Genomic DNA, 23,094 nt, shown 5'->3' with positions numbered 1-23,094 from the left:
ATGAACTGCAGCAAACCTCCCTTGTCACAGCAGTGGGTGCTGGGTGCTGGTGCAAAAGCACCACTGAAGCTACTTAGTTCCTTAAAACAGATGTAAAGGGTAAGTTTGTGTAGAATTTAGCCAGCATTTCTTAAGTGGTTACTTTTATTTCTGTAGTGTTGGAACTGCTGAGGTGTCATCATTCACTGAGGAGCAGCCATCACTCACCCTGGTATTTATGAAGAATTCATGGGGACAACTCGTCAGACACTCTGGCATCGTTCTGAAGCACCATGACTTCCACAATCATCTGGGAAGAGTTGGGGACTTCATTTCTGGTGCATTAAGAATGAAGGTAGGGTTTTTATGAACATTCAACTTTCTTTTCTATTGAGCCTTTAGGGATGTGAGATCCTTCAACTTTTTTCAAGAGAGGTTTGTGCATCAGAACGGACAAGTGTGCATCCTTGAGTCCATACTTGAAGACTGTTTGCCCAAAATCTCAGTCGAAGAGGCTACTGAGCAGCTCAGAAATAAGAATCCAGGAGATATCATTTAATTCTGGCACAGCTGAGAAGAGTTGCTGAGATTTGCAGAAGGATCACATCCCCTAACACTGAATTTTACCAGAAGGAACTCAGACCAAGCCATCCCTGTTCTGGATGATCCTTCTGAAGAGCTCCTGCAGATGGAGCACACACAGAATCCCAAACTGCTGAACACAGCTCCATCCTGGAATTTGCAAATTATTTTTAAACACTTTACATGTGATTATGCCTAATGAATAAACAAACACACATTTACGACGGGGAGATGTTACGGTTCAAAAAAGCAATACATCATCTTTCAGCTACCCTTTCTTAAAGCCCTAATAAGCCTGTGCATAAATCAAACCCTTCCTTGCTTGGATAGACTCTCACTGAGACGTGCCCATGGTGCTAATTCAGAGAAGAAAACGCTCTTATTCCAGGCCACTGCAGTGAAGTGACATTTACCTAATGCAGCTATAAATTTCCTGATAATTAGTGGGCAGCTGATGGCGATGCAAACTGACTAGTGCAGCAATGCCAGTCTCAAACTAGCTCTCCAACACCCACAAGTTAATCAGATTTGAACCCAAAAATTTCCAAAATTCTGACTGGTGCAATGGCTCAGGGACAAAGGCTGGTGCCACCGAGCTTCCACCAGTTGCTGTGATCTCTTCATGGTCCAGACACTGCTACTAACGAGATGTAGCTCCCCTAAACACTCAGTTTCTCACATCAAACAACTCACATGACTTTTCACTTAGCCACATGTAATCAGCATTTCCTGAATTCTCTATGATTGTGGAGCAAACAGATTAGTTCACTCGGAACTAAAACAATGGAATTCGGAGGGGTACAAAATGGTGCTTTCAAAAGCAACTTTTAAAACTTTCAAAAGCCACTTCTAAAATTTCACAGCCAGTTTTGAAAGCTGCTGATGTCTATCAGGATTTTCAAAGTTAAGTACGTGAGCAATTACAGTTTTAAAATGAAGTTAAGAAACCTGGCATCAAATCACACAACCCTTCACTCATCACAGTCTCCAGTGCTGCTTCATTTTATGTCACTACCCTAAAAAGTAATTCAGTTGGACAAAAAGACATTAAGGAACCCTGATTTTTGTTTTCTTTTTCCAACCTGATGCTGAACAACGTTTAAATTCTAATACTTTGGGAGTATCAGAATTAGAATCAGTACAAGACTGATTAAAGAGCAGCCTCAGATGCACAGCGAGTTCATTTAACGCTGCAAGAACTACCACGGAAGTTTTAAGTAGCTTCTCAGACAGAGAGAAAACACAGACCCATCCTTTAAAATACTTTCTCAAAACAGTCTTTGACCTTTTGGGTGCATCATGAACAAGGCCAGTCAATCAGAGAAAACCCTTCTCCCTGACTTTTTCTTGGATGAACTGTTCCTTTATCACACTATTCTAGGAAGAAAACAACCCAACCTTTCGGCACAATAGGTCAGAATGTTGTTCTAAAGCAAAGCATGAGCTCAAATTTCATTAGAAAGTTAATTAACATTTGGAAAATACCCTGAAATTCTCACTGAATGCAAAGGGCCATCCACATATTCTCACTGGTCAGGAAGTGTCCAGCTCTGCATGTGATTCCCAGAGGAAGGGAACAAGGACTGCTGGCACTGCTGTAGGGATGGCACAGGAACACGTGCACAGCTCACAGTGTCACTGCTGCTCTGATGAACACTCCTACAACAAATACAGGTCCTCCCTGCATCAACAGCATCCTCACACGAGCACAAATCTGACAAGAAAGTAACTGCAGAGCGGAATGCAAAGACCAATAAAGGCAGGGCACGTTTTTCCACATACTCAGCTTTTAGTTCATACACTAATTATAGCCCAGGCTGATCTCTAAAAGTGGAAAAACCCAAAGAATTAAAACCAAAAAACTACAATAGGGTGAAATAATTGCATTTATTTTTGTTCTGAGTTCCTTGTTAATAGAAGTGTCAGACCATGCAGAACCTACCAGTGTGCCTTTGAGACTTGTCCCTAGTTACACGTCCAGCACTAGATAGGAACTTTCTGACCTCTCTCTGATTTAAAGCCTGGTTTGTAAGCATTACTTTTGTCATTCTTTTTCCTTATTAAAAAGGGCAGTGAGGAAAAAAAGATGATTAAAGATATCAAACAAACACCAAACCTCCTGTGAATGGACTGCTGGAAAATAAAGTACGATTTAATGACGTGAGAAATTAGATGAAACTGTCAAGTTTAAAGAATCTTAAAATGGTTAACAGGTCAAAACATAAAAACTTCTTTATGTATAGAGTGAATATAAAGGGAACATGGTAAGTATCTGCCAAGGGTTAATTGCAACCCTGCATGAAAAGCAGTTAACAAGTGAGAGTTAGAACACCCAGGAGGAAAAGAAAAATTTTTCCAGTGCCATGAGAAATAAACAACAAGGGGGAAATATTTCCTTTGGCCACTGTTACCTCCTCTCCAAAAGCTCAGAGGAGCAGTGGGAATGCCAAGGCCTGGTTTGCTCTTGACTCCCTCCGAAACATTTGTCTTCATTACCACTCTTTTTAATCAGGGCTCCTTCATGAGTGTTTCTGCTCAGCCCCCAAGGGGCAACTCTCAGCTGCGATAAATCAGCATCCATACCGCAAGTCACTAATCAGCACTCTCAGGGAAAGAATAACAGTGAAGTGCAGACCACTAAAGGCTTGGAGGAACCTGAAGGCTCAGTGGCCTCAAGGAAGAACGGCCCACATCAAAATAATCAGCCACTGAACCATCCCTACCTTCTAGGCTTAGCAGGACTCGCACTCGCAGATATTATTTAAAAGCCTTCTGCACACAAATTGTTCTCACTGGATAAAGGGACTTTATTGATAAAGAGGGAACGGGCTCTCACCCTTGAGCTTGGTTCCACTAATTCAGTGGATTGCACTTGTGCCTCCTGCTAGAAAGCATTCAGGGAAACAAACTTGGTAATGGATACCTCGTGCTGCCATCAAACCATTTCTAGAGGGAAAAAAAAAATCAGTGTACAATGAACTGAAAGAGGAGGAAAAGGAAATGGATAGAAGGTAACACATTCCCAAGGCACCTCATGTACTACTGCAATGGAAGAAGAAAGGATTTTGTCCATTTCTTTTGTTTTCAAAGGTTATTTATAAACACAACTAAACAAACATCATCTCAAATGGAAAATATCTGCATAGGTTATCTGTGCTCATACCCACCTTCCTGCATCCAATCCCTTTAAAACTCTGCGTGATGTTCCAACTGCAGAAACAATATTTCAATAGTTGTTATTATTCTTTAAAATTGTCCAAATGCCCAGCTCTGCATCAGTGCTTGCCAAGGACATCACAGAAAAAAGCTGAATGCACACCCAAGCCCTTGTGCCTCCCCCAGCTGCCAGCACCACTGAGAAATAACCCTGAGCTGTAAAACCGAGCACTGGCACCCAAATTAGCAAACTAAGCATCCTCCCATCCAATGGCTGTTGAACAAAAATCCTGGAGCAAGTTTTTCCAAAACCACAATTGCAATCCAGTGTTGGGGCTTTTTCCCCTGTTAAGACTCATCTCTATGGTACCTGGAAATCTGGCCCACGGAGATAAAGCAATTATGGAAAGATCACAGAAAAAAAAAGAATCTTCCACTGTTCCTACATCCAAAGCTCAGGAAGGTCCAGGAATCACATCCCTCCAACGAGCTGACTCCAGCACTGAAATTCAGGTTAGTGTAGGAAAACCTCCAGTCCTAAACCAACAAACCAGAATTATTTACTGTGGTCTACTTTCTTTCCTTGAATTTTTGGGCTATATAAACTGTAGGATGGATTCACTTCGAGCTGGGAGGTGAAGAGGGTCTCCATGAGGGTATTAAAAAGCCTCCTCATGACCCAGAGTGACAGCACTTTGTGCCTGACCTCTGCCAAACTATTCCCAAAGCAACAGAAAGCACCACTGGGATAGAGCAGCTTCTGACTGAAGGTTTAATCCTGAACACCAAAAAGGGAAAGAAAGAGAGGCAACCTTTGCTGTGAACTCATTGTGAACCTTCTGCGGAGTTCCAGGCTCACACTCAGGTTTATTACACTTAAAGGGGTTACCCTAAGCAACATAAAATATTTACTATGGTAATCAAAACACAAGTGAATAATCTGCTAATTATGTTTACTAATTAATACTCATTTGAATTTCTGAGTTATCTAAGTAGGAGCATGGAGTATTCAGTTAAGGGGACACACTGTGCTCCAAAGTCCAATCTTTTGAGCACTATAAATAGGTGGTTTAGGAAAGTTAGAGCCGGGTTCTATTAGAGGAGCTGCTAAACCAGAGCGTGGAATGCAGCAAAAATATTCCCTCCACCAACCATGCTCCGTTACTTCAAAGAATTCAATATACCCCAGCGCTCCTTTCTCAGAGATGAAAATCATCATTTTAAGTTGTCTGGTCCCACTCCACTTAAATGATCCTTTAATTTCCTTTCTGATCCCCGAGCCCTCAGGTGGCTCGCGCGGCGCTCCGTGCCCGGGGTCGCATGTGAAGTTCACAGCTCCTCTGCTGAGCTCCTGATCCTCTCCCCAAGCAGCCCTTTCCTGTCTCGCTCTGCCTTGCGTGCTCTGCTCCCCGGCCGCATCAGCTGCCAGCCTCAATCCCTCTCCTGGAACGCCCCTTCCCCCTCCAGCCTGGGCCTGACATCCGGAACTGACTTAGGAAGTGCTCTAATGGTTACCAAATTTTTGGGAACTGCCTCAGCTTTTCGGAGCTGAACATGTGTTCAGTGCAGGCAGCATCCACCGGCACCATTTGACCTCACGGCAGCCTTCGACTTGCTGATTTTTCTTTTTTTTTTTTTTTTTTTATCCCCCCTCTCCTTGAAAAAACAAGAAAACTTTTACCAGATAACACATGATGTAAATGCAAAATTATGTTGTGAAATGACTGCAAACATGCTGTTTTCCAGATGTTTGACGAGACAGTAAAGAAACAGCACAAAGAAGGGTCAACAGTTTCCGTCAGAGACTCTGCTGGGTTCCACATGAAAAAAAAAAACCCAAACCCCAACATTCAGATCTCATAAATTCAAGGGGCTCTGCACAGCTGACAAGCTATTTAGGCTTTAAAAAATAAAACGTGAGGTTCCTCTGTCATCTGCCAAATTTCACTCCATCGATAGGTGGTTAAAAGCCATTTGACTGTTAACATTCTATGAATTTCCTAAACCCATTATTGCCTCAAATACAAGAGACTGCCTGGGAATTGTTGCTCCTGGGAAAAGCTATCTGAGGTAAGCAGGGCTGCCTCCTCTGTTTGCTTATAAATACAAATCTCCCTGCACAAGCCTAAAACTTTGCAGGAGAAAACGATCAAAAAGAGTTGGAAGAAGAGATGAAAGAACAGAGCAGCTGCCAGGCACTTCCCCTTATCCCCACCACGCCAAGAATGACTGACTATTGCCACAAGGAATATCAGCTTTTGTTTTCCAGCAGTTCATCCCCAGCTGATGCCAGAGGCACAGACAGATCACCACGGCGAGCACGAACGGCACTACCGGCACGGGGCCCAGCAAGCTGGGGAGCAGGGGACATCTCTGCATCAATCCACCAGGATTGGCAGGGCTGGAATTCCATTTCTTTCCAACTCTGCTTCCTCTTGCAGGACATAAACCTGTCCTTTTGGGCCAGGCCAGCAGGAGCTGTGATTATAAGATTCTTGCTGCGCTTTTCTTCCGTCCCCTTCCCTACTCAAGGCATTTTTACAGAGAACACGACTGGGTGATGCTTTTTACAGAAACTCAACAAATAATCTTCAATTTCACATGTTTCTGCATAGGAAAACACCAACCATAATTCACAGACAGCTCTGCCAAAGTGGAAGCTATGGCTCCAGACCCACTCATTTGTTAGTGTGGGATGCACTCCGTGCAGAATCACTTTGGATGCCTTTTAAAGACTCGTGGCTCAGTCCCACCCTGTGATGTTTACATGGCGCCTGCAGCTCAGCGAGGTCAGGCTGCTGCTCTGAAAGCAGCACAGCCTCTGTGCAAGCTCCCACCCGGCATTCCATGAGGTTCAGGATGCAAGGAAAGGGATCCTGTGAGGATTTTCTACACGAGGATACCGGCAGTGTGATTATAGTGAATTATGGTTTGTCTTTATGTGAAAGTAACACCACTGAAAACAGTTTAACTCCAGACAGAGCATCTGTGCCTGTCTCTGAAACTCCTGGTTCTGTTCTAGCTGCACTGATCAATTCCCCTGCAGACAACCCCAAGCCCACAATGAATTCATTCACTGGATTCAGCAGCCAGGAATAGCCAGTAGTTGGCAGCACAGTTCCTCGACCTCAGCCACAAGCCTTGGGGAAATCTCCCCTGGCTGGCAGAAATCTGCATCTGATGGTATGTTAGGAACATATTTGTTCTCCTTCTTTGCAGTAATCAGGATAAAAAGTTCCTGTGCTCTGCCTGCCTCACTGTCAAAGCAGGACATTCCTCTTCCAGGAGCGTCTGACACAAGAGGAGCTGGGTTTCTCTGTTACTGACTCAATAAAATCCCCAGCTTGTCTTTTTCTGCGTTATTACAGCACTAAAATATTGCATGCATTGAAATATATACTTAATTTTATTTACAGTGAAGGAAATCATTCATTGGGTTGTGAAAGAGTTAATAAGGAAGAAAATCACACACAGTGCGTGTTAAAGGTTACAGGAATAATCAGTCATTTGAAAAACACTACATAAACATTTTTCCGGATGCAATTTTCAGTCCAAGGATACATTTCCCAGTAGAAATCAGCAGCTAAAAAGGAAATCATTTAGTCTCCATAAGTGCCAAATTGTATCCTGATTTTTCCTGGTCTGGCTCAACTTTCAAAACTAGTGGTTCAACTTCTGCAATCTTTCACCCAATGACTATATAAACACATCCTTATAAGACAGACATAATCCTTGGGTGGGCCAATTTATGTTGGATTATGAAAATACTTAAAGTACAGAATCGTATAATGACTGTTGTCCTTTGGTTTCCACTAAAAGGAAAAAAAACCCCTCCAGCACAGACAGTCTCTGCTCCTTCCAAGGGCTCTCCGCGACAGTCGTCTCTGGCAACTGTGTCAACATCTTCTGAAAGTGATTAGGTACCACTCCATTTATTATTTAGTTATCACAAGCTCTATTTTAATGACACCTAATGTGACACGTATCTATTTTGAGCTTTCACATGCAGAGGGGGAAAAAAATAATCCCTGGCAAATTGTCTGCACGTCAACGTGGTGAGTCCCTGCTGCACGAGGGGAGGGGGGAGAGTTGTTCCCCACCCCGGCCAGAAGAACAGTTCTCACCCTCAAAAATCCTCTGGCTACTCTCTGTTTGGTTAAAGGTTATATAAACAGTAGCTTTAAGAAGGATAAAACAATCTCCATACAAAGCAAACATATTCATTTGTAATTTATTGCTGCCCGATGCACATATACACATACCCAAGTATAGATGTTAAATCCAAAAAATTATCTGTTCCTGCCCACTTGTACTTCCAGCGATGGAACTGAGGAACAATGGAAACTTTTATTCTTTGTGGAAAGGTAAATTCTGTTTTTTCACTTCCCCTCTGAAACTCTAGAGTTTTTACAGGCAGCTACAAAAGTCAGCGTGTTAAAGCCAACAGTATCCCATCTTCAACACTTACCATGTGGTAGAACAGAACTTTCCTTTCCCTCCAATGTATAAAGTTAAGTGAAAGAAGACATTTTTTCAAGTCTACAGAGAGTAAAGAATAAATTATAGTGATAAGATCTGGAAAAGTTTGGTTGAAGTTAAGAGATTTTCACATCTGTGTCTACACATCCATGTCTTGGGAATAATGTATCTCGAGTACCAGTCACATAAAAATGCAAGAAATTGTTCCTCTCTCAAAGGCAGCCAAATCATTCATTGTACTCATGTCTACACTTTGACTGGTAGCTTCCAGCAGAGATCTGAGCTAGCAAACTACAATGTTTCAAACCCTGACTAACGTGTGTATGCATTAAAAAATACATAATTAGTAACATATACACAACTTAATTCACCATGGCATTATTCCCTCTTTGAGCTGGAATAAGTTAATTTATTCATGCTGTTCAAACAAACTGAGTGATACTGCAGTGACTCTGCCTGTGACACCACGAGCCTGATTTATACCCCTGAAGTCAGTGACCATCTTTCTCTCTGTTTCTGAGAGCTTTGGGATTCACTGCTTTTCCAGGCAATTCTCACATTGTGCTATGAATAATAGTCCAGTGTGATGTCAAAAAGAGCTGAGAAATTACTCATTTATTTAAATAAACGTGGTAGTGGCACAGCCTTTCATGAGCCTGGTGCAGAACACTTGGATGCATCTCACGGCAGGAACAGGAGGAACTGAGCTGTTTGAAATGCTCCTTGAGGCTTTTCTGGGCCAGCTCAAGATGGGAGGACAACCAAAAATAAAGCAAAATGTGCAGCCTAACCCTGTACAGGCATTGCCTCCTGCTCAAGTAACAGAAACATGATGCACACCTTGACACACCATTGCACAGCTTTATTCCCAGGAAAGAAAAAGAATAAAATTATTTCAGCCATCAAGACTTCAATGCTTTCCTCTGGTCGTCTAGTACAATGTATGATTTATTTAAAAGACAGATTATATTATGAACCTCTAATTCATAGAAATAATAGTTTAAAAAAAACCTATATGCCACAAAACACACACTGAGGTCCTCCAACAACGAAGTGCAAGTATCTCACTTCATTCTTATTTTTGACAGGACAAAACATTCCAACAGGTTCAGTGGGGCAGAGTTGTAGCAGACACACCAAGAAAGCCCCAGTAGCTCTTTGAGGCACAAAAGAAAAGTTTTTGTTCAAAATCAAGAATTTCTGGCTGACATATTTCACGTTCCTTTCGGATTTAAAACACCCTGCTCTGAAAGCCACCATTATTTACAAGTGAAGAAAGAAAAGGGAATTTGCCCCATTTCTCCCCACTCCTCACTCTGCTATTGTCCCCTGTATCTATTTCCAGGAAGCCAGATTCATTAGGGTTAATCTGCCTACTAAATGAATAAACAAAGGATTTCTCTGTCACCGAGGGGCCAGGTGAGCCGATATCATCTTCTAACACAGAAAATCATCTGCACAAATACAGCGCAGGAAATTACCTGCTGCAATCCCACACCTGGGATCATTTGGCAAGTGCCTTAGAAATGTTGAGTAGATGACTGAAATCAAACTAATTATGGGGGTTTTTTTTTTAACACAGATCTTCTATCAGGAGGGAAAAAAAGGCCTTTCTGAAAATGTGATGTAAAAAGGGCTCGAATGTCTTGGCTTACCTCACTGCTAACAGTTCACAAAACTTCCTCGGATGAAAATGTTACAGGATTTGTGTAATTAAAGTGTTCTGCTTCTTCACTAATGACAGTCACCTCTGGCTGTCTCCAGCAGTGCCCACACTGCAAAAACATCAAGGTTTACAAATTGTTGCTGTGAGAATCTAATGAAAGATACAGAAAAAAGGATCTAATGAAGCTGACATAAATACAGTTTCTAATACCACAACATCCACCTGCCCAGGTAACGCCTCACACAGACCCAGCTCCAAGGGCTGTTAGTTCTCACATTTCCGGTGTGTGTCACGTATTTGGGAGTTGACACCTGAAGGATGAGTGAATATCTGGAAAAGGTTCAGATCTTACTTTCCAGATCTTTGCTTCTTGTGGAGAAGTAAATCATAGAACCATGGAATGGTTTGGGTTGGAAGGGACCTTAAAGCCCATCCAGTTCCACCCCCTGCCATGGCAGGGCCACCTTCCACGATCCCAGATTGCTCCAAGCCCTGGCCTTGGACACTTCCAGGGATGGGGCAGCCACTTCTCCAGGCAAATACTGAGAAATATTAGGAGTAGGAAGAGAAGTTCAGGGAATTTACCAAAAACCTCCAAAGATAAGACAGGAACAAGAATTCCTTCGATGCAGGGGTGTGAACTGTGCATGTGTTACAGCAGAAGAGGAGCCAACACAGAGATTAACAACTACAGAAAACGCTGCAACAAAGGTGGAAGATGAGCTCAGCAGCTCTGACTTGGGACCATGGAGACAAGAGGAAAACCTGAGGATAAAGGAAACAAAAATGGGAGAGATCCTGGGATTCAAAGAAAGGAGGCACACCTGGGTAGAAACGTAGGCACAAACCCCCAAGTTCAGAGCTTGGCAATGCTATGGAGGAAGAAAGGGCAGGATTTGAAGCTTTGGGACAAATGCTGCTCCCACAACTACACAGCAAAGGGCTCCCTTCCCTCCCGCAAACACGGATTCCGTTTGATGTCCCTTCTACAGCAAGCAAGAAGAGATAAATTAAAATTGTGAACCTAGAAAGGGCTTTGATCCTATTGCCTGGAAATATGTATAAGAATATTTTCTCCAGACGTACTTTTGCTATGTATGGAAACCAAATGCTGACTAATCATACGAACCTTATGGTGCCTGAGCACAGCTGTAATCTGCAGCAGAACGCTGTCACAGCGGCCCAGGAAAATGGGGGAAACCAAGAAGTTTGCTGAGAAAGAGGAGAAAATGGTGATCAAAGGCACTGGAGGCCCGATCAGACAAGAGGGAGAGTTTCTAGTTGGTGAGCTTTTAAGATACAAGCGACACAGTTATGACTTATTCTTGTATTACTGAACTTCAACAGGCCAAGTAATGATTATCCATTTTCCAAGGGTAGAGAAAAATGATTCTCTCTGAGACCTGCTGACTCAGGACAGCAGTAATGGGATGCAAAAGCCTGAATTTTGGTTTATTGGTTTATAGATAGCACCAGCTGGCAAGGATAGAGCCATTTAGAGCTGTTTATCAGGACATGGCCTCATGTCCCAGGCACTGACAGGGATGGGACGTGGACAGAAGCTCTGATGTGGCACTGTCACTCGTGGTGATGGCCAGGAACAGTCAGGGCTAGAATGTGCCTGAGGAATACGAGGGTTTAATTCCTCTAGGTACTCCTTGTCCTCTGAAATGGGAGAAATACCAACTCAAAGAGCGGCATCAATTCTTGCTTTTCACTTAAAGTGCTCATCAGTATGGCATAGCTAATTAATGCTTTCAATAGGTGTTAAAAATTCCTGGGCTGTAAGGCAGCAAATGCATTATGAGCAGGCAAAGGCAAGTGGCTACAGTTTAGAAGCACAAAGGTGAGATAATGGCCTTCCACATCACTGAACTGCCAACCTCATTTAGCACAAAGCCTGGCATCTGGAGATTTCAAATCATACAGCCGTTTAAAAATATATAGAATGTTAAATTAAATGACAAACACGGGACATGTCACCTTTTAGAGGCAGAAATGTAAAACCAAAGCATATGTTCTCCAACTGTATTTGCTTCAGGATCAGCAATATTTTTGTAACCTCATTAGTTTCTTGACTTGGTTTTAAACATGCAAGGATGGATATACAAATAAGTTACAGGTCCTCCACGTGATATCCTCAATTATAAGTCAATCTTCACCAGCAAAATAAATTAAGAACTGTAAGTTTAACTCTTGTGGAAGGTGAAGACAATGAGGAAAAATTTCTGCAAGTTGTTAGGGATGAAAGTCCCTCTGTATTTTGAGCTCTGAATTGAAGAGGCCTGTGCAAATATCCCAGTTTCAAGCCTACATTTACTAGCACACCCTGTGGCTCTGTGTGTGTCAAACTGTCCCTGACAAGCCCAGGGCTCAGAGGCAGGAATGGACCCAAGCTCAGGTACCCTGGACCCAGTCTGGCTGTGTGACAGAGCCCAGGCTGTGGCTGGCTTCACACAGGGTGGGTTTCAGTGTTGACACCGTATCCTGCCACCGCTCCGGTGGGAGAGTGTCACAGCAGGGCAGCTCTGTGGGACGAGGGGAAGGTGACAAACCCCACTCCCCAGCACCATTTGGTACCTCTGTATGGTGCTGCTGCTCTTGAGAGCCCACCTCCATGTCCCCCTGAAAAAGGGGGGCACCCCTCACCTGCCATCCCTGTGCCAGATCCGTGTCCTCCCGTCACGCGCCGTGACCCGGAGCGGGCGTTCGCACTTCACGCCTTGCACAATCCTCACTGAAGGGTTATTAAAAGGCCATAACTAGGCCAATAAAGCTGAATTTTATTTGTTCACGCACAGTAGCGGGGGAGTGCTGCCTGCTGATGGCACTAAGCAAAACATCACACCCCCAGTCCAAAACCTTCTTCAACTCCTGCTGTAGAAGTGCATCAGTTACAAGTTTAACAGAGAGCAGGTAAGGCTGAAAAATCAGATCAGACAGAGCTGGTGCCCCACTACCTTCCCCTCCTCATCCCCTATCAGAAACAATTTTATAGCATGGGAAATATTTGATACCACCTAATGATCACCAATTAATAATCTCACTGAGCATCTTTAAGCTGTGCATCCTCCCAAGGGCCTTCTTCCATAGGGATGGATTATCTTCCTTGGCAGGCACTCTAGGACCAGCACAAACCAACTGCAACATAATTTAATTTTCTTTTTGTCAGGCAGATTCACAAAGTTGCAATCACATTTCATTGTATAGAAAGGAAAAAGCATGAGCCAAACTTTGAAATAAAATCATGAAATAGTGAAGCACTGCTGGCATTTCAGCTTACTGGGCATCAAAGTTTAAACTTTGCTTTCAGCCTCAGTCTTCCAAACACACTGTCATTCACCATAATATGGGTTAAAAATAAGAGAAAGCAAAGATGAAATGTAAATGATTTAAATGCATGCATATGTTCTTTTGTAAAATGCATAATGCAGCTGCAAGGTTTTTCCTCATATTTTGGACACAAATCAAGGGGGAAATGGCTCACTTATGATACAGTGAATTTTTTATCTAACTTCAGGGCTAAAACGTAGCTCCCTGTAAGCATTTCACTGTATATTTGGTTGGGGTTTTTTTAGAGCTTAAATACAAACACCAAAACCAAAGGACTAACACCAGAGCACTTTCTGCTTCTCCAAATTCTTTCACAGCAACTTTCTGCTTGTTAAAAATCCACCAGCAACACAAAAACTTTGCAGATGATCTCTGGCCATTCATTACATTTGACATTCAGTCACAAGTAAAATTATTCTTGCTTTTAAAATGTATTTTAAGTGATGGGCAAACAGTAGAGCACACAGAGGTTTGCTCAGCATTCCTACTGTAAATAATAGAGGTGAAAAGCCTAATTAATGGGAACTGCAAGGAGCTAGCAGGATTCTTACTGCAAGAGTGGCTTCTCCTGCTTTTTTGTATCAAGGCAAAATTAAGGAGGTAGCACCTTTCTGGAGTGGTATAGTCAGGATTCTTTGTAGTGTCCCAAAATTGAAAGAAGCTAAAAATGACAGAGATTGCAGCTCCTGCTCTCTGCCTGTCTCACATCAACAGCACCGAGACTTGGAGCAGAGGAAATGCAACACAAAAGGGGATGGCAGAGCCAGTTACCAAAACTCCCACCACTCCAACCCGTGCCAAAGCCTCACAAATTCCAGGAGTTATCCTGCAGTCCAGGTGGGTTGTAGGGAGCCAGGGCCAGCTGTGCCTGGGACAAACAGCCAGGCAGGCGAGCCCCGCTCCCGAGCAGATGTGAGCCCCAGGGAAAGCAGCTGTGCCGGAGCCCCCGGGGTGCTCCACACCAGGCACAAATGGTTGCCCGCTGCTGCTGGAGGGAAGTATCAGGGAAGAAAGGCTTGGCAAGCCTGGGATTTCAGAAGAGGACAGTCTGCACCCCACTTGACCTGGGGACATGGGATTTTTGATAGGACTATTACAATCGCAGAGCTTATAAAATATATTTGGAAAGGCTTTTGTGTTGGTTTTGGGATAGGATACGAAGGCCCCAGGAATCCACTCTGAGGCCTTAAATCTGTGGCCAAACTCCAGCAAAAACCATATGTTGTTCCTATCAGCACCTTTTGCTTTCCCACTGCTCCATTTTCCAGGCCTGCACCAAGCAGAGACTCGAGGCACCAGGGCTCAGGGACCACCTCTCACCTGGAGAGAAATCCCAGGATAATGATGCCAATAATCCCAAACCTGTTTTCTGTCATTTGCTGACTGCCCTGCTTGTTTTCACCTTCACAAGGGGCTCAGCACCAGGTTTATGCACACATGGAGGGCTTGGCTTCAAGCGCTCCCTCGGAGACTCCATGTTCCTTTTGGAAGGAGGTGAGTCCCAGGTGGGCTGTTCCAAGCAGGAATAAAAGCCCCACAGCTGGAGGTTGGGACCTTGGGGACTCTCCTTGCACACAAGAGCAGCTGAGGAGGAGGATGGTGACAATCAGGGACTCCTTTCACCCCGTGCTCCCACCCCCTGCTCTCTGCAGCAGCCACTTGCTGGCACCAGCTTTGGCTTTTCGGAGCTCTCCAACCAGAGCTGGAGCAGTAACCAGCACCCAATTTAGCCTGAGTTGTAATAAAAAGTGAAAGTTAAAAGCAGTGCAAGCAGCAGATAAAGAACTATTAAAATCTGGCTGGGGTGATGCCAGGGATGGAGTCCAAGGCAGGGGAGGAGCCAGAGCTCCAAGCCAATGGGTATCCCACAGTGTTGGATAATTAAGGAAAACAAAATATTTTCCATCTGTTTCTTTACCCCTTACGTCACCGAGGCAATAAAATATATACACAAGTAAGCACCAACAGGCTGTATTTCAACTTAGATAAAAATATTTATTCCCAGCAGAGAACATCTTTACTCCAGCGAGTAGCCAGGGTGAGGAGGCTGTGATTGGAACACTCTCAAGGGCTAAACTCCACCTTAGAGTAGATGAAATGCCTAAATGGCTAATTTATCACGCCAAATAGCTCAGTTATATGTGTCACACACCTAAATCCACACTTCTGCTCACTTATCCTTATTACACCTTATAATAACAGACAATTGTTAAAACCTGCTCTTTTTGGACTAACAGTGGTGAAAATAAGTGCTTATGCTGATATTACATTGGAAATAACAGCAGGAGGAAAGACAAAAGGAAGAGTCTGCAGAGCCTGAGGACAAGGGCTGATGTTCTGGAACACCTCCTGAAAAGAGGGGAGGACAAGCTGGAGGGTCTCAAGAGGACCAGAACCAGAATCCTGATAGCTGAAACCCTTAACATCTAACACAGACTGCAGGCCAAAGTGGCAACAAGAAATAATGAGGCATATTTAGATGTTTTCCAAAGCAAACATGGGAAATGGTGAGCAAGTACTTCAAAAGATAAATCCTAATTTAGTGAAATCACTAAATAAGGATGTTTCTATTATAAGATGGTTACAAATGAAGCTTTCCCTGAAACAAAACTGACTCCAAAATTCAAATACTCTTCTTTCAACTTGCACATCCATTTTAAGCCCATTTTAAGCAGTCCAGATTAATAGATGAGCTTAGAATATGTTACAAGCTTATAAAAATATAAAGATTTGCAAAACGATTCCTTTAAGCAGGGTAGGAAAAGAGCAGAAATGTCAATGCACACGCTGCCTGCAAATACCAGTGGTGTGTTATTTCTGTGCAATCTCTCAAAACACAAGTACAGACACTGAGGTTTCTGGATCTCTTGTAAGTTTAACAGTAGCTGGGAGCTCTTAGATCTCCAGCTATAATAAATATTGTATCCTACAGGAGCCCATCGGGAATCTCAGCTCATGTGTTGTTCCACAGAAGATTGTGGTGTCAGATATGATTAGAATCAACACTTCCCACTTATTCAGAGCTTTAAAGCTACCTACACACCACATTAACAGCTGTTAATGAAAGATAATTAAGGGGCACATAAGAATCTCATATTAAGAAGGAGGTTTTGTTAACTAGTGCAAAATACCCAGGATAATAAGATTTTTTTTTTTCCCCTAAATAAGCCCAAGGCATTTCTGTGCTTAGACCATGCTCTAGTCTACTGCTATTTTTCAGCTGACATGAACTGAAGGTGGCTTCCCCAACTGGAAGTTAGTAGCTCACACTTAAGCAGTGAGACACTGCAGAGGCTGCATTAATGGAGCCCTGTACACACGTCAGGCAGGTTGTGTGACACGAGAACAACTGTCTGGGAGCAGCAGCACTGTGCCAGTGACCATTATCAGGGCCCCTGGGGGCCCCACTGCAACTTATCTTCCTATGTGAGGAAAAACCCCACTGCCTTGGATTTGGTTCTGATGCTGGGGACGTCATAGTTCAGCTTTCAGGGAGCTGTGACATCAACAGAGGAACTGCTGGGCCAAAAATCACATGGGGGAGATGAACAAGGAGAGCAGCACCTCCAGGAACCTCAACTGCTTAAAGTCAAATTCCACCCAGCACAGCAGGCTCTAGAAATTGCTGATTTTTCACTTTCACCAGTGAAATCAGACACATGTAGCACCATTTTTTGAAGCTGATACAGACTTGTTTTGAAACACAACCATCTTAGAAGAGATCAACTGCTTCAATCACTATTAGACTGCTCAGCTGTACCAGAGGCAAAGGGGGGTGAGGAGTCTCCTCTGTCCCTTGCAGGGTAAAGCTACTCCATATCACCACGTTGTGCTGTGGGGAGTGAGCTCCCATCTCTGCAACTCACTAAACCACCCACAATCATCACAGGGTGGAAAATTAAATCAGTATCTAATGATTCTGCTGCCTTTCACTCACTGCTCCCATGCTTGTCCTCTCCAGTGTACTTCTCCTGCCTCCAGAAAACACCCACCAGTGTTTCAAGACATTAATGCTACTCCATGTATCCCTGCAGCTGAGTCTTTTCCCAGTCCAGGCAATGATCCAGCAGCAAGTGCCCAGTCAGTAGTGTCAGGTCATTTTAATTTCTCCTCACATCTCCCCAGTCTATAGGGCATAGCTGTTTCTAGATGTAATCATGTACACTGCACTGGCATCTTGGAGCCTGTTGGAGTCAGTTCTGTCTTAAGGCTCTCTTCAAAAATCATCAGATAACATTTTCTCAAATTAGATTAAATAAATCAAGTTGAAAACATTCTAAGTACCAGAATTTTGCATTATGCAGCTCATGCACACACACACTTAGCAAGGCAGATGAGCTGGATGGAGAGAGCAGGAGCACATGTGAGTGTGTGCTACTGTACTGAGGAAACAAAGATACTTGAGATATCCCACATGCTGTCACTAGTCACAGAAATAATGCATAAAATGTTATGCAAATAGGTAACATAATAAGCATTTCAAATAGATATATTAACAGGATCAGCACAGAAGTTATTCCAGGAAAGAACCATAACTTAAACTCATGTAAATTTAAGCTGACAGGACACATAACTGCAAACCAAGCAGTGCTGGGTTGGTGTTTTTGTGTTACTGAACAGGTGATGCCCCCTAAGAGCAGCTTGTTCTCTGCCCATTATTAAAACCTCTCAATTGCTGTGAAGAACAGCCCAGGGGCCAAACCCCCTCCTTGCCTTCAAAGCTCAGCATTATACTCTGCAGCCCTGAGTGCAATCTCTATCTGCCACAACAAACCACCTTTATCCCATGCAGGTAATTACAGGTTCAGGTCAAGGACTGCAGCCCGGATTGATTTCATCTCTCTGCAGCCCTGGCTGGCTCCACTCAAGCAGGGCAGCTCGAGCAGCCGTGACACCGGAGCTCCTGGAATGGGAACCCAGCCCTGGCTCAGCCTGGCACTTATTGCCTGTGGCAGCAGGGACAGCCTGGGAATTCACAATGTTGGTGACTTCATCTGCCAGCTGCATTCACACATCTTTACTACCTGAATAACTGATCTCCGCTACTCCGAGGCAGCACTTTGTGGTGTACAGCGTTTGGGAATAAATATTTGATCGTGCATACAACAGAAAGGAGCTCAGATGGTTTAAGGTGTGACAGCAGAAGTGTTTATTAAATTCCAAGTGAGAGCAGTGCTGGACAGTAAAAATTCGTCCCGTGGTCCCTGCCTCACAGGTGTGGTGATGAACAATAAAAGGACAATTCCCTCCCCCACAAAACCCCAGTCAATTCTGTTCATTAAACCCTCTGCAGGCAGAGCTCTCTGTCCACAACCAGCCAGTCACACACAAAAGAAAGGGAAGTACTAAATTACAAGCTGATTTTAAGTGGGCATTGATTGAAGTAACCAGAAGAGAGCTCAGTATTGTCAGAGTTTCATACAACAGTAATAAACAATCTTCATTAAAAAATGATGTGTGCATCCCCCAGCAGCACAGCACTTTCCAGGTTTCAGTTGAGAACATTAAGGCTCCCCCCACCCCACACACAAGCAAAGATGAAAAAAATCCTCAGGATCTTTTTCTTCTACAAAATTAATTTTATTCATTAAATAATGCCGCAGTTCACTGAAATCCTTCCCACTCAATTTCTGCATTTTTCCTAAGCAAGAAAGGAGCAGATTTATGATTCTATTCTGTGATCTCCTCCCAGCAGGAAAGGAAGAGGTTGATGCAAAAAAGAGATCAGACAATTTCTCCGTCAGTGTTCTCATCCTCCACTAGCAATGCAACCAAATCATTACTTGGCTGATGGGTAAGTGCCCAAAACCCCTTTGTGTGAGGGAACAAACAAGGCTTTCCATAGCCAGACACACAGATGCAGCCACTTCTCTTAAATGAGCAGAAGTGAGTCACTGAGCACACCTGAGGGCCTGAGCCCACACCTGGGGTGAAGCTGAAGGGAAACACTTGTGTGTACACTCAATGCAGCTGTGTGGGCAAACTCACTGACCAGCAACCGCTGCAAAATCCTTTCTCTAGAGGTTTTCTAGCTCTGAAAGCTCAGGGTTGACTGTACAGATATCCCAACCTTCCTGCACCTTTAATTTCTGCATCATTCATTATTCAGAGAGTCCTACCAGGTTTAATTTTTAAGGTATGTAATGTGTGCCAGGATGTGTGCCATTCCTCCACAGGTTATAGAATGAAAATTCAGAGAGGTGCCTGGGTGGTTTTGGTGCGCAAAGAGCGTGACCTTCAGCTGCAGCATCTCCTGCACACAGGAGGACTCTTTAAGGTTTCTCTTTCATCTCTGGGCTCTAATAAAGTCTTAAATGGAACCTGAGTTACTAAGACTTAACCTACCGGTGTCAAAGCCAAGCCCACAGCCTGAGGACAGCCTTGGGAAGGATGGACACCTACACACAGCGAGCAGCTCCTACCTGTACAGTGGTTCTGCTGCTGCCTTATCACCAAAGGCTTCCTGCTTTACAAAGATTTAAACTCACTGTTGTCCCTTTAACATTTCCAACTGCCGATCTGGAATAGCATCTGGAATTGCAGTGCATTTAATCCTTGAGGGCATGTTCTCTCTATGATGCATATGACTAAAATGTGTGCATTGAGGGACAAATGTCCAGTAGCTTTAGGTGACTGAATCTTTGCAGATTTTTCTTGAAAAAATAAACCAAAGAAGAGTGTCTTAGGAGAATTTTGAATTGAGAGAACCATATTGAAATACACATTTGTAAAATATATCCAAGCAATCTTTACAGATTCAGCCATCCACCTTGAGAATGCCATTGCAAATTTTCATTATTGATAACAGTATGAGAGTTTTGCACTTTTTAAATGAAGACTTTTGCAAATGATCTTAGGAGATTGTCCTTAGTACACCACAGTTTTACAGATGCATGCTTAAAAAAAAGCAAACAAACTGCTTATTAAATGCAACAACAGAATTGTCACCAACGGGGGAGAAGGAAGGAAGCTATTGAGAATGGCAGAAGGATAATGGCAGATGATAAACATGTACTTGAAGTCTTTTGATAGGAAGGAGAAGTGATGAGTCGGATAAGCAGAGGCGCCACACGGGTTGCATCTCCAAGCAACAGGCAATCAAACCTCCAGATAAGCATCTTCATAGAGCTCAACAGGCTCCAATGCAGGGCCAGAGCTGAACAATCACTTCCTGGTTCAGCTCAGGCAGGAAAAATTTATGACCTACTTAAAAATCCTTCAAACCTAAAAATGCCTTTTCTATAAAGAACATCAGCCATGTAGGGCATGCCGTGGGAAGAGCAGGAAATGAGAATACTTGAAGTGGTGGACTGGAAAATCCAATGCTGTAAAAAACCCAATGCTGTACATGAGTGGTATTTAAAACCAAACCCTTCCCATCCACAGCTGAGATTAATGGAGTTTTCTGCACATCTCAGAGGCAGGAAGAGAAGAAAATAAGCATAAAATACTCTTCTTTCCTTTGCTGGGCCTTGCTACAAGAACAGCTTGAAATCTCCAAACACAGAGTGTGTTTTTAACTTGTGTCTCCTTTACTCTGTAACAACTCACACCATCACACAATCTAGAATTTGAACCCCTAAGTTCTGCATGGGAAAGGAAAGAGGGAGGCTCAAGCAATACAAAACCTGCAAAGAGATGCTAAATCCCTGAATCAAAAATCAATTCCAACCCAACCTGTCTGGGTGAAGTAAATAAAATACTGCCATCAGCATGTCCCTAACAAAACCCACGTATTGTTTATAAGAAACTTATGAGGTGTTATAACCAAACTGAGTCACTGCTGTACAGTAAATACATTTTCAGTGTCCTAACAATGTATACAATGAATTCTGGCAATTTTAATATGGACACACATGCTAAAGGCATTACAAATGGGGCTTCATCACATTCACATGAGTCAGTTCATATTAGAACCCCAGGAGAAGTTGTTTAGCATGGAAGAGGCACAGTCCTGTGCGTCCATTGTTTCTGTTGTAGATGGAGTAACACAGCTTTAGGAAGTGCTACAGTCAAAGAATGGTCACATTTCAGAATTATTGCACATCCCTGTTACAGGTGAAGGCACTGCTCCTACACAGGAGGGAAAAATCCCCACCCTGGTATCTCTGTATCAGCTGATAGTGAGGCACAGCTCTGCCATTAATCACTCTGAATCTCAAGTGTCACATACACAGCCTGAGCACTCCTGTGATTCCAACTTGTAACCTTTCAGGAGCAATAAGCATAGGTGAACTAGGCCAAAAAAATAATCATAACTTATTATAACTTATATAATTACAATAATTATAACTTATGATGCATTGATATTTTCTTCTGTATCACACAATTATTTTCAAAGTTACTTTGTCATATAGTAAACCAAACAAAATTCCCTTTCAATAACCAGCATCAGATGTTTGTCTAAGCCCAACAGGAATTAATTTAACAATTTTTAAGTATCTGAAAATTGAATTTATAAGGACAATTCTCAATAGCCAAAGTAAACGTGGTTACTATTGAACTCAGTTATAAACACATACATGAAATATCCTGTAATACCCAAATAAATTCATTTGGCAAACAATGAAGTATCTTGGACTCAGCATTTATATCAAACAGCAAACAGAGTCTGAAACAGGAGCTTTTATTTTAACTCTCTTTAAACCAACCTTCAGAAACCCCTTTCTGTATGTGTGACTGTCTCTTTTTACAGTTTAACCTCAATCCAATCAGGAGTCTCCAGGGATTTTCAAATCGCTAAAGATTAAAATCCTCTCCTCTTGACTGTTTGACTAATGCTGTGTGTTTAATAATTCTACTTGTGAGAGATTTTATTTGACAAAATCCTGCTGTGTGGACCCTCAGACGCTGTACAGCTGCACTGGAACATAAAGCTCTGCTGCCCTTGTTTCTTTAGACAGGCTATTCCCCAGCACTGAGGGGAAAAGAGAACTTTATAGTAAATCTATTACTCTGTTGATATTAACACAACCACTGTGGTATTAAATCTACACACTCTTCTCAGAGCAGAGCAGTGAAAATGTGCCTGTTACACAAACATTAGATAAACTCTCCTGTTGTCCTGACTGTTCACAGAAATCAATTACATTTATGATTACATTTCAATGAAAGCTACTTTATAAATGAGATGGAACTGTAATATTCTATGCTTTAGGCATTCATTAATAAAAGCATTTCAGTGTTAGTATTTGTCAATGTTCTGCTTTTTAGTTTAGGCAGTTTGTAGCATTCTATAGCTCATGTTAAACTTTACATAAATAGTGTGTCCAGATCTTACCACAACGCTGTGACTTCACATTTGAGTGGTAAGGGGGGGGGGAAAAAATCATCATTATGGTAGGATTGAGTATTTGTATAAGACAGCACTTACCCCATAGTGCAGCTGAAAACCAGGACAACCTTTATGGCAATGATTAGCAAACATGTTACCAGCCAAAACAAAAGCCCAGACTGATGGACACAAATGTGAAACAGCAAAGGAAGGTGCTCCTACCTGAAGTAGCATCGATGACTGTGGAGACTCCCCTGCGGTCGGCGGCGGGCCGCGGTGACCCCGGCATACTGACGGGCTCCGAGCGCACCGGCTGGATCCTGGCAACGAGACACAGTCAGCACCTGGCCACCTCAGCAGGGCCCAATCCCAGCCCAACCTGAATCTGCTGAGACAAGCAGCAGTTTAATTGGGAAATGGCTTGAAAGCTGTTGAAAACTTCCCTCACTTGGTGCAGCTGAGATGGGGATAATCCACCCAGAGACTTACACAAAGTGGGTATTCCCAAAGGATGGCTCAGATGGGAGCTCTCAGGGAGCCTGACAGGAACAACCTCACCCTACTCAAACTGGTTAAAAAGCCTCTATCACCCTCCTCAACAGCAGCCTTTTAAAGACCCATTTGT

General features: G+C 43.1%; 1 protein-coding gene across 10 annotated transcripts in view; it reads right to left on the bottom strand.

The window, feature by feature from the left end:
* BCAS3 (BCAS3 microtubule associated cell migration factor) overlaps positions 1-23,094 on the bottom strand; it is a 300,310-nt gene that overhangs the window by 149,198 nt on the left and 128,018 nt on the right. For all 10 annotated transcript variants that reach the window (XM_032129570.1, XM_032129573.1, XM_032129578.1 and 7 more), the window contains one exon: positions 22,692-22,789. In XM_032129570.1, the coding sequence (XP_031985461.1) occupies positions 22,692-22,789 (98 nt within the window). The remainder of the gene's footprint in view (positions 1-22,691; positions 22,790-23,094) is intronic.

Source organism: Corvus moneduloides, chromosome 20, assembly GCF_009650955.1.
Source record: "Corvus moneduloides isolate bCorMon1 chromosome 20, bCorMon1.pri, whole genome shotgun sequence".
NCBI classification, from domain to species: domain Eukaryota; kingdom Metazoa; phylum Chordata; class Aves; order Passeriformes; family Corvidae; genus Corvus; species Corvus moneduloides.
Note: the sequence above shows the minus strand (reverse complement) of the source record. Positions and strands in the feature narration are given on the sequence as shown.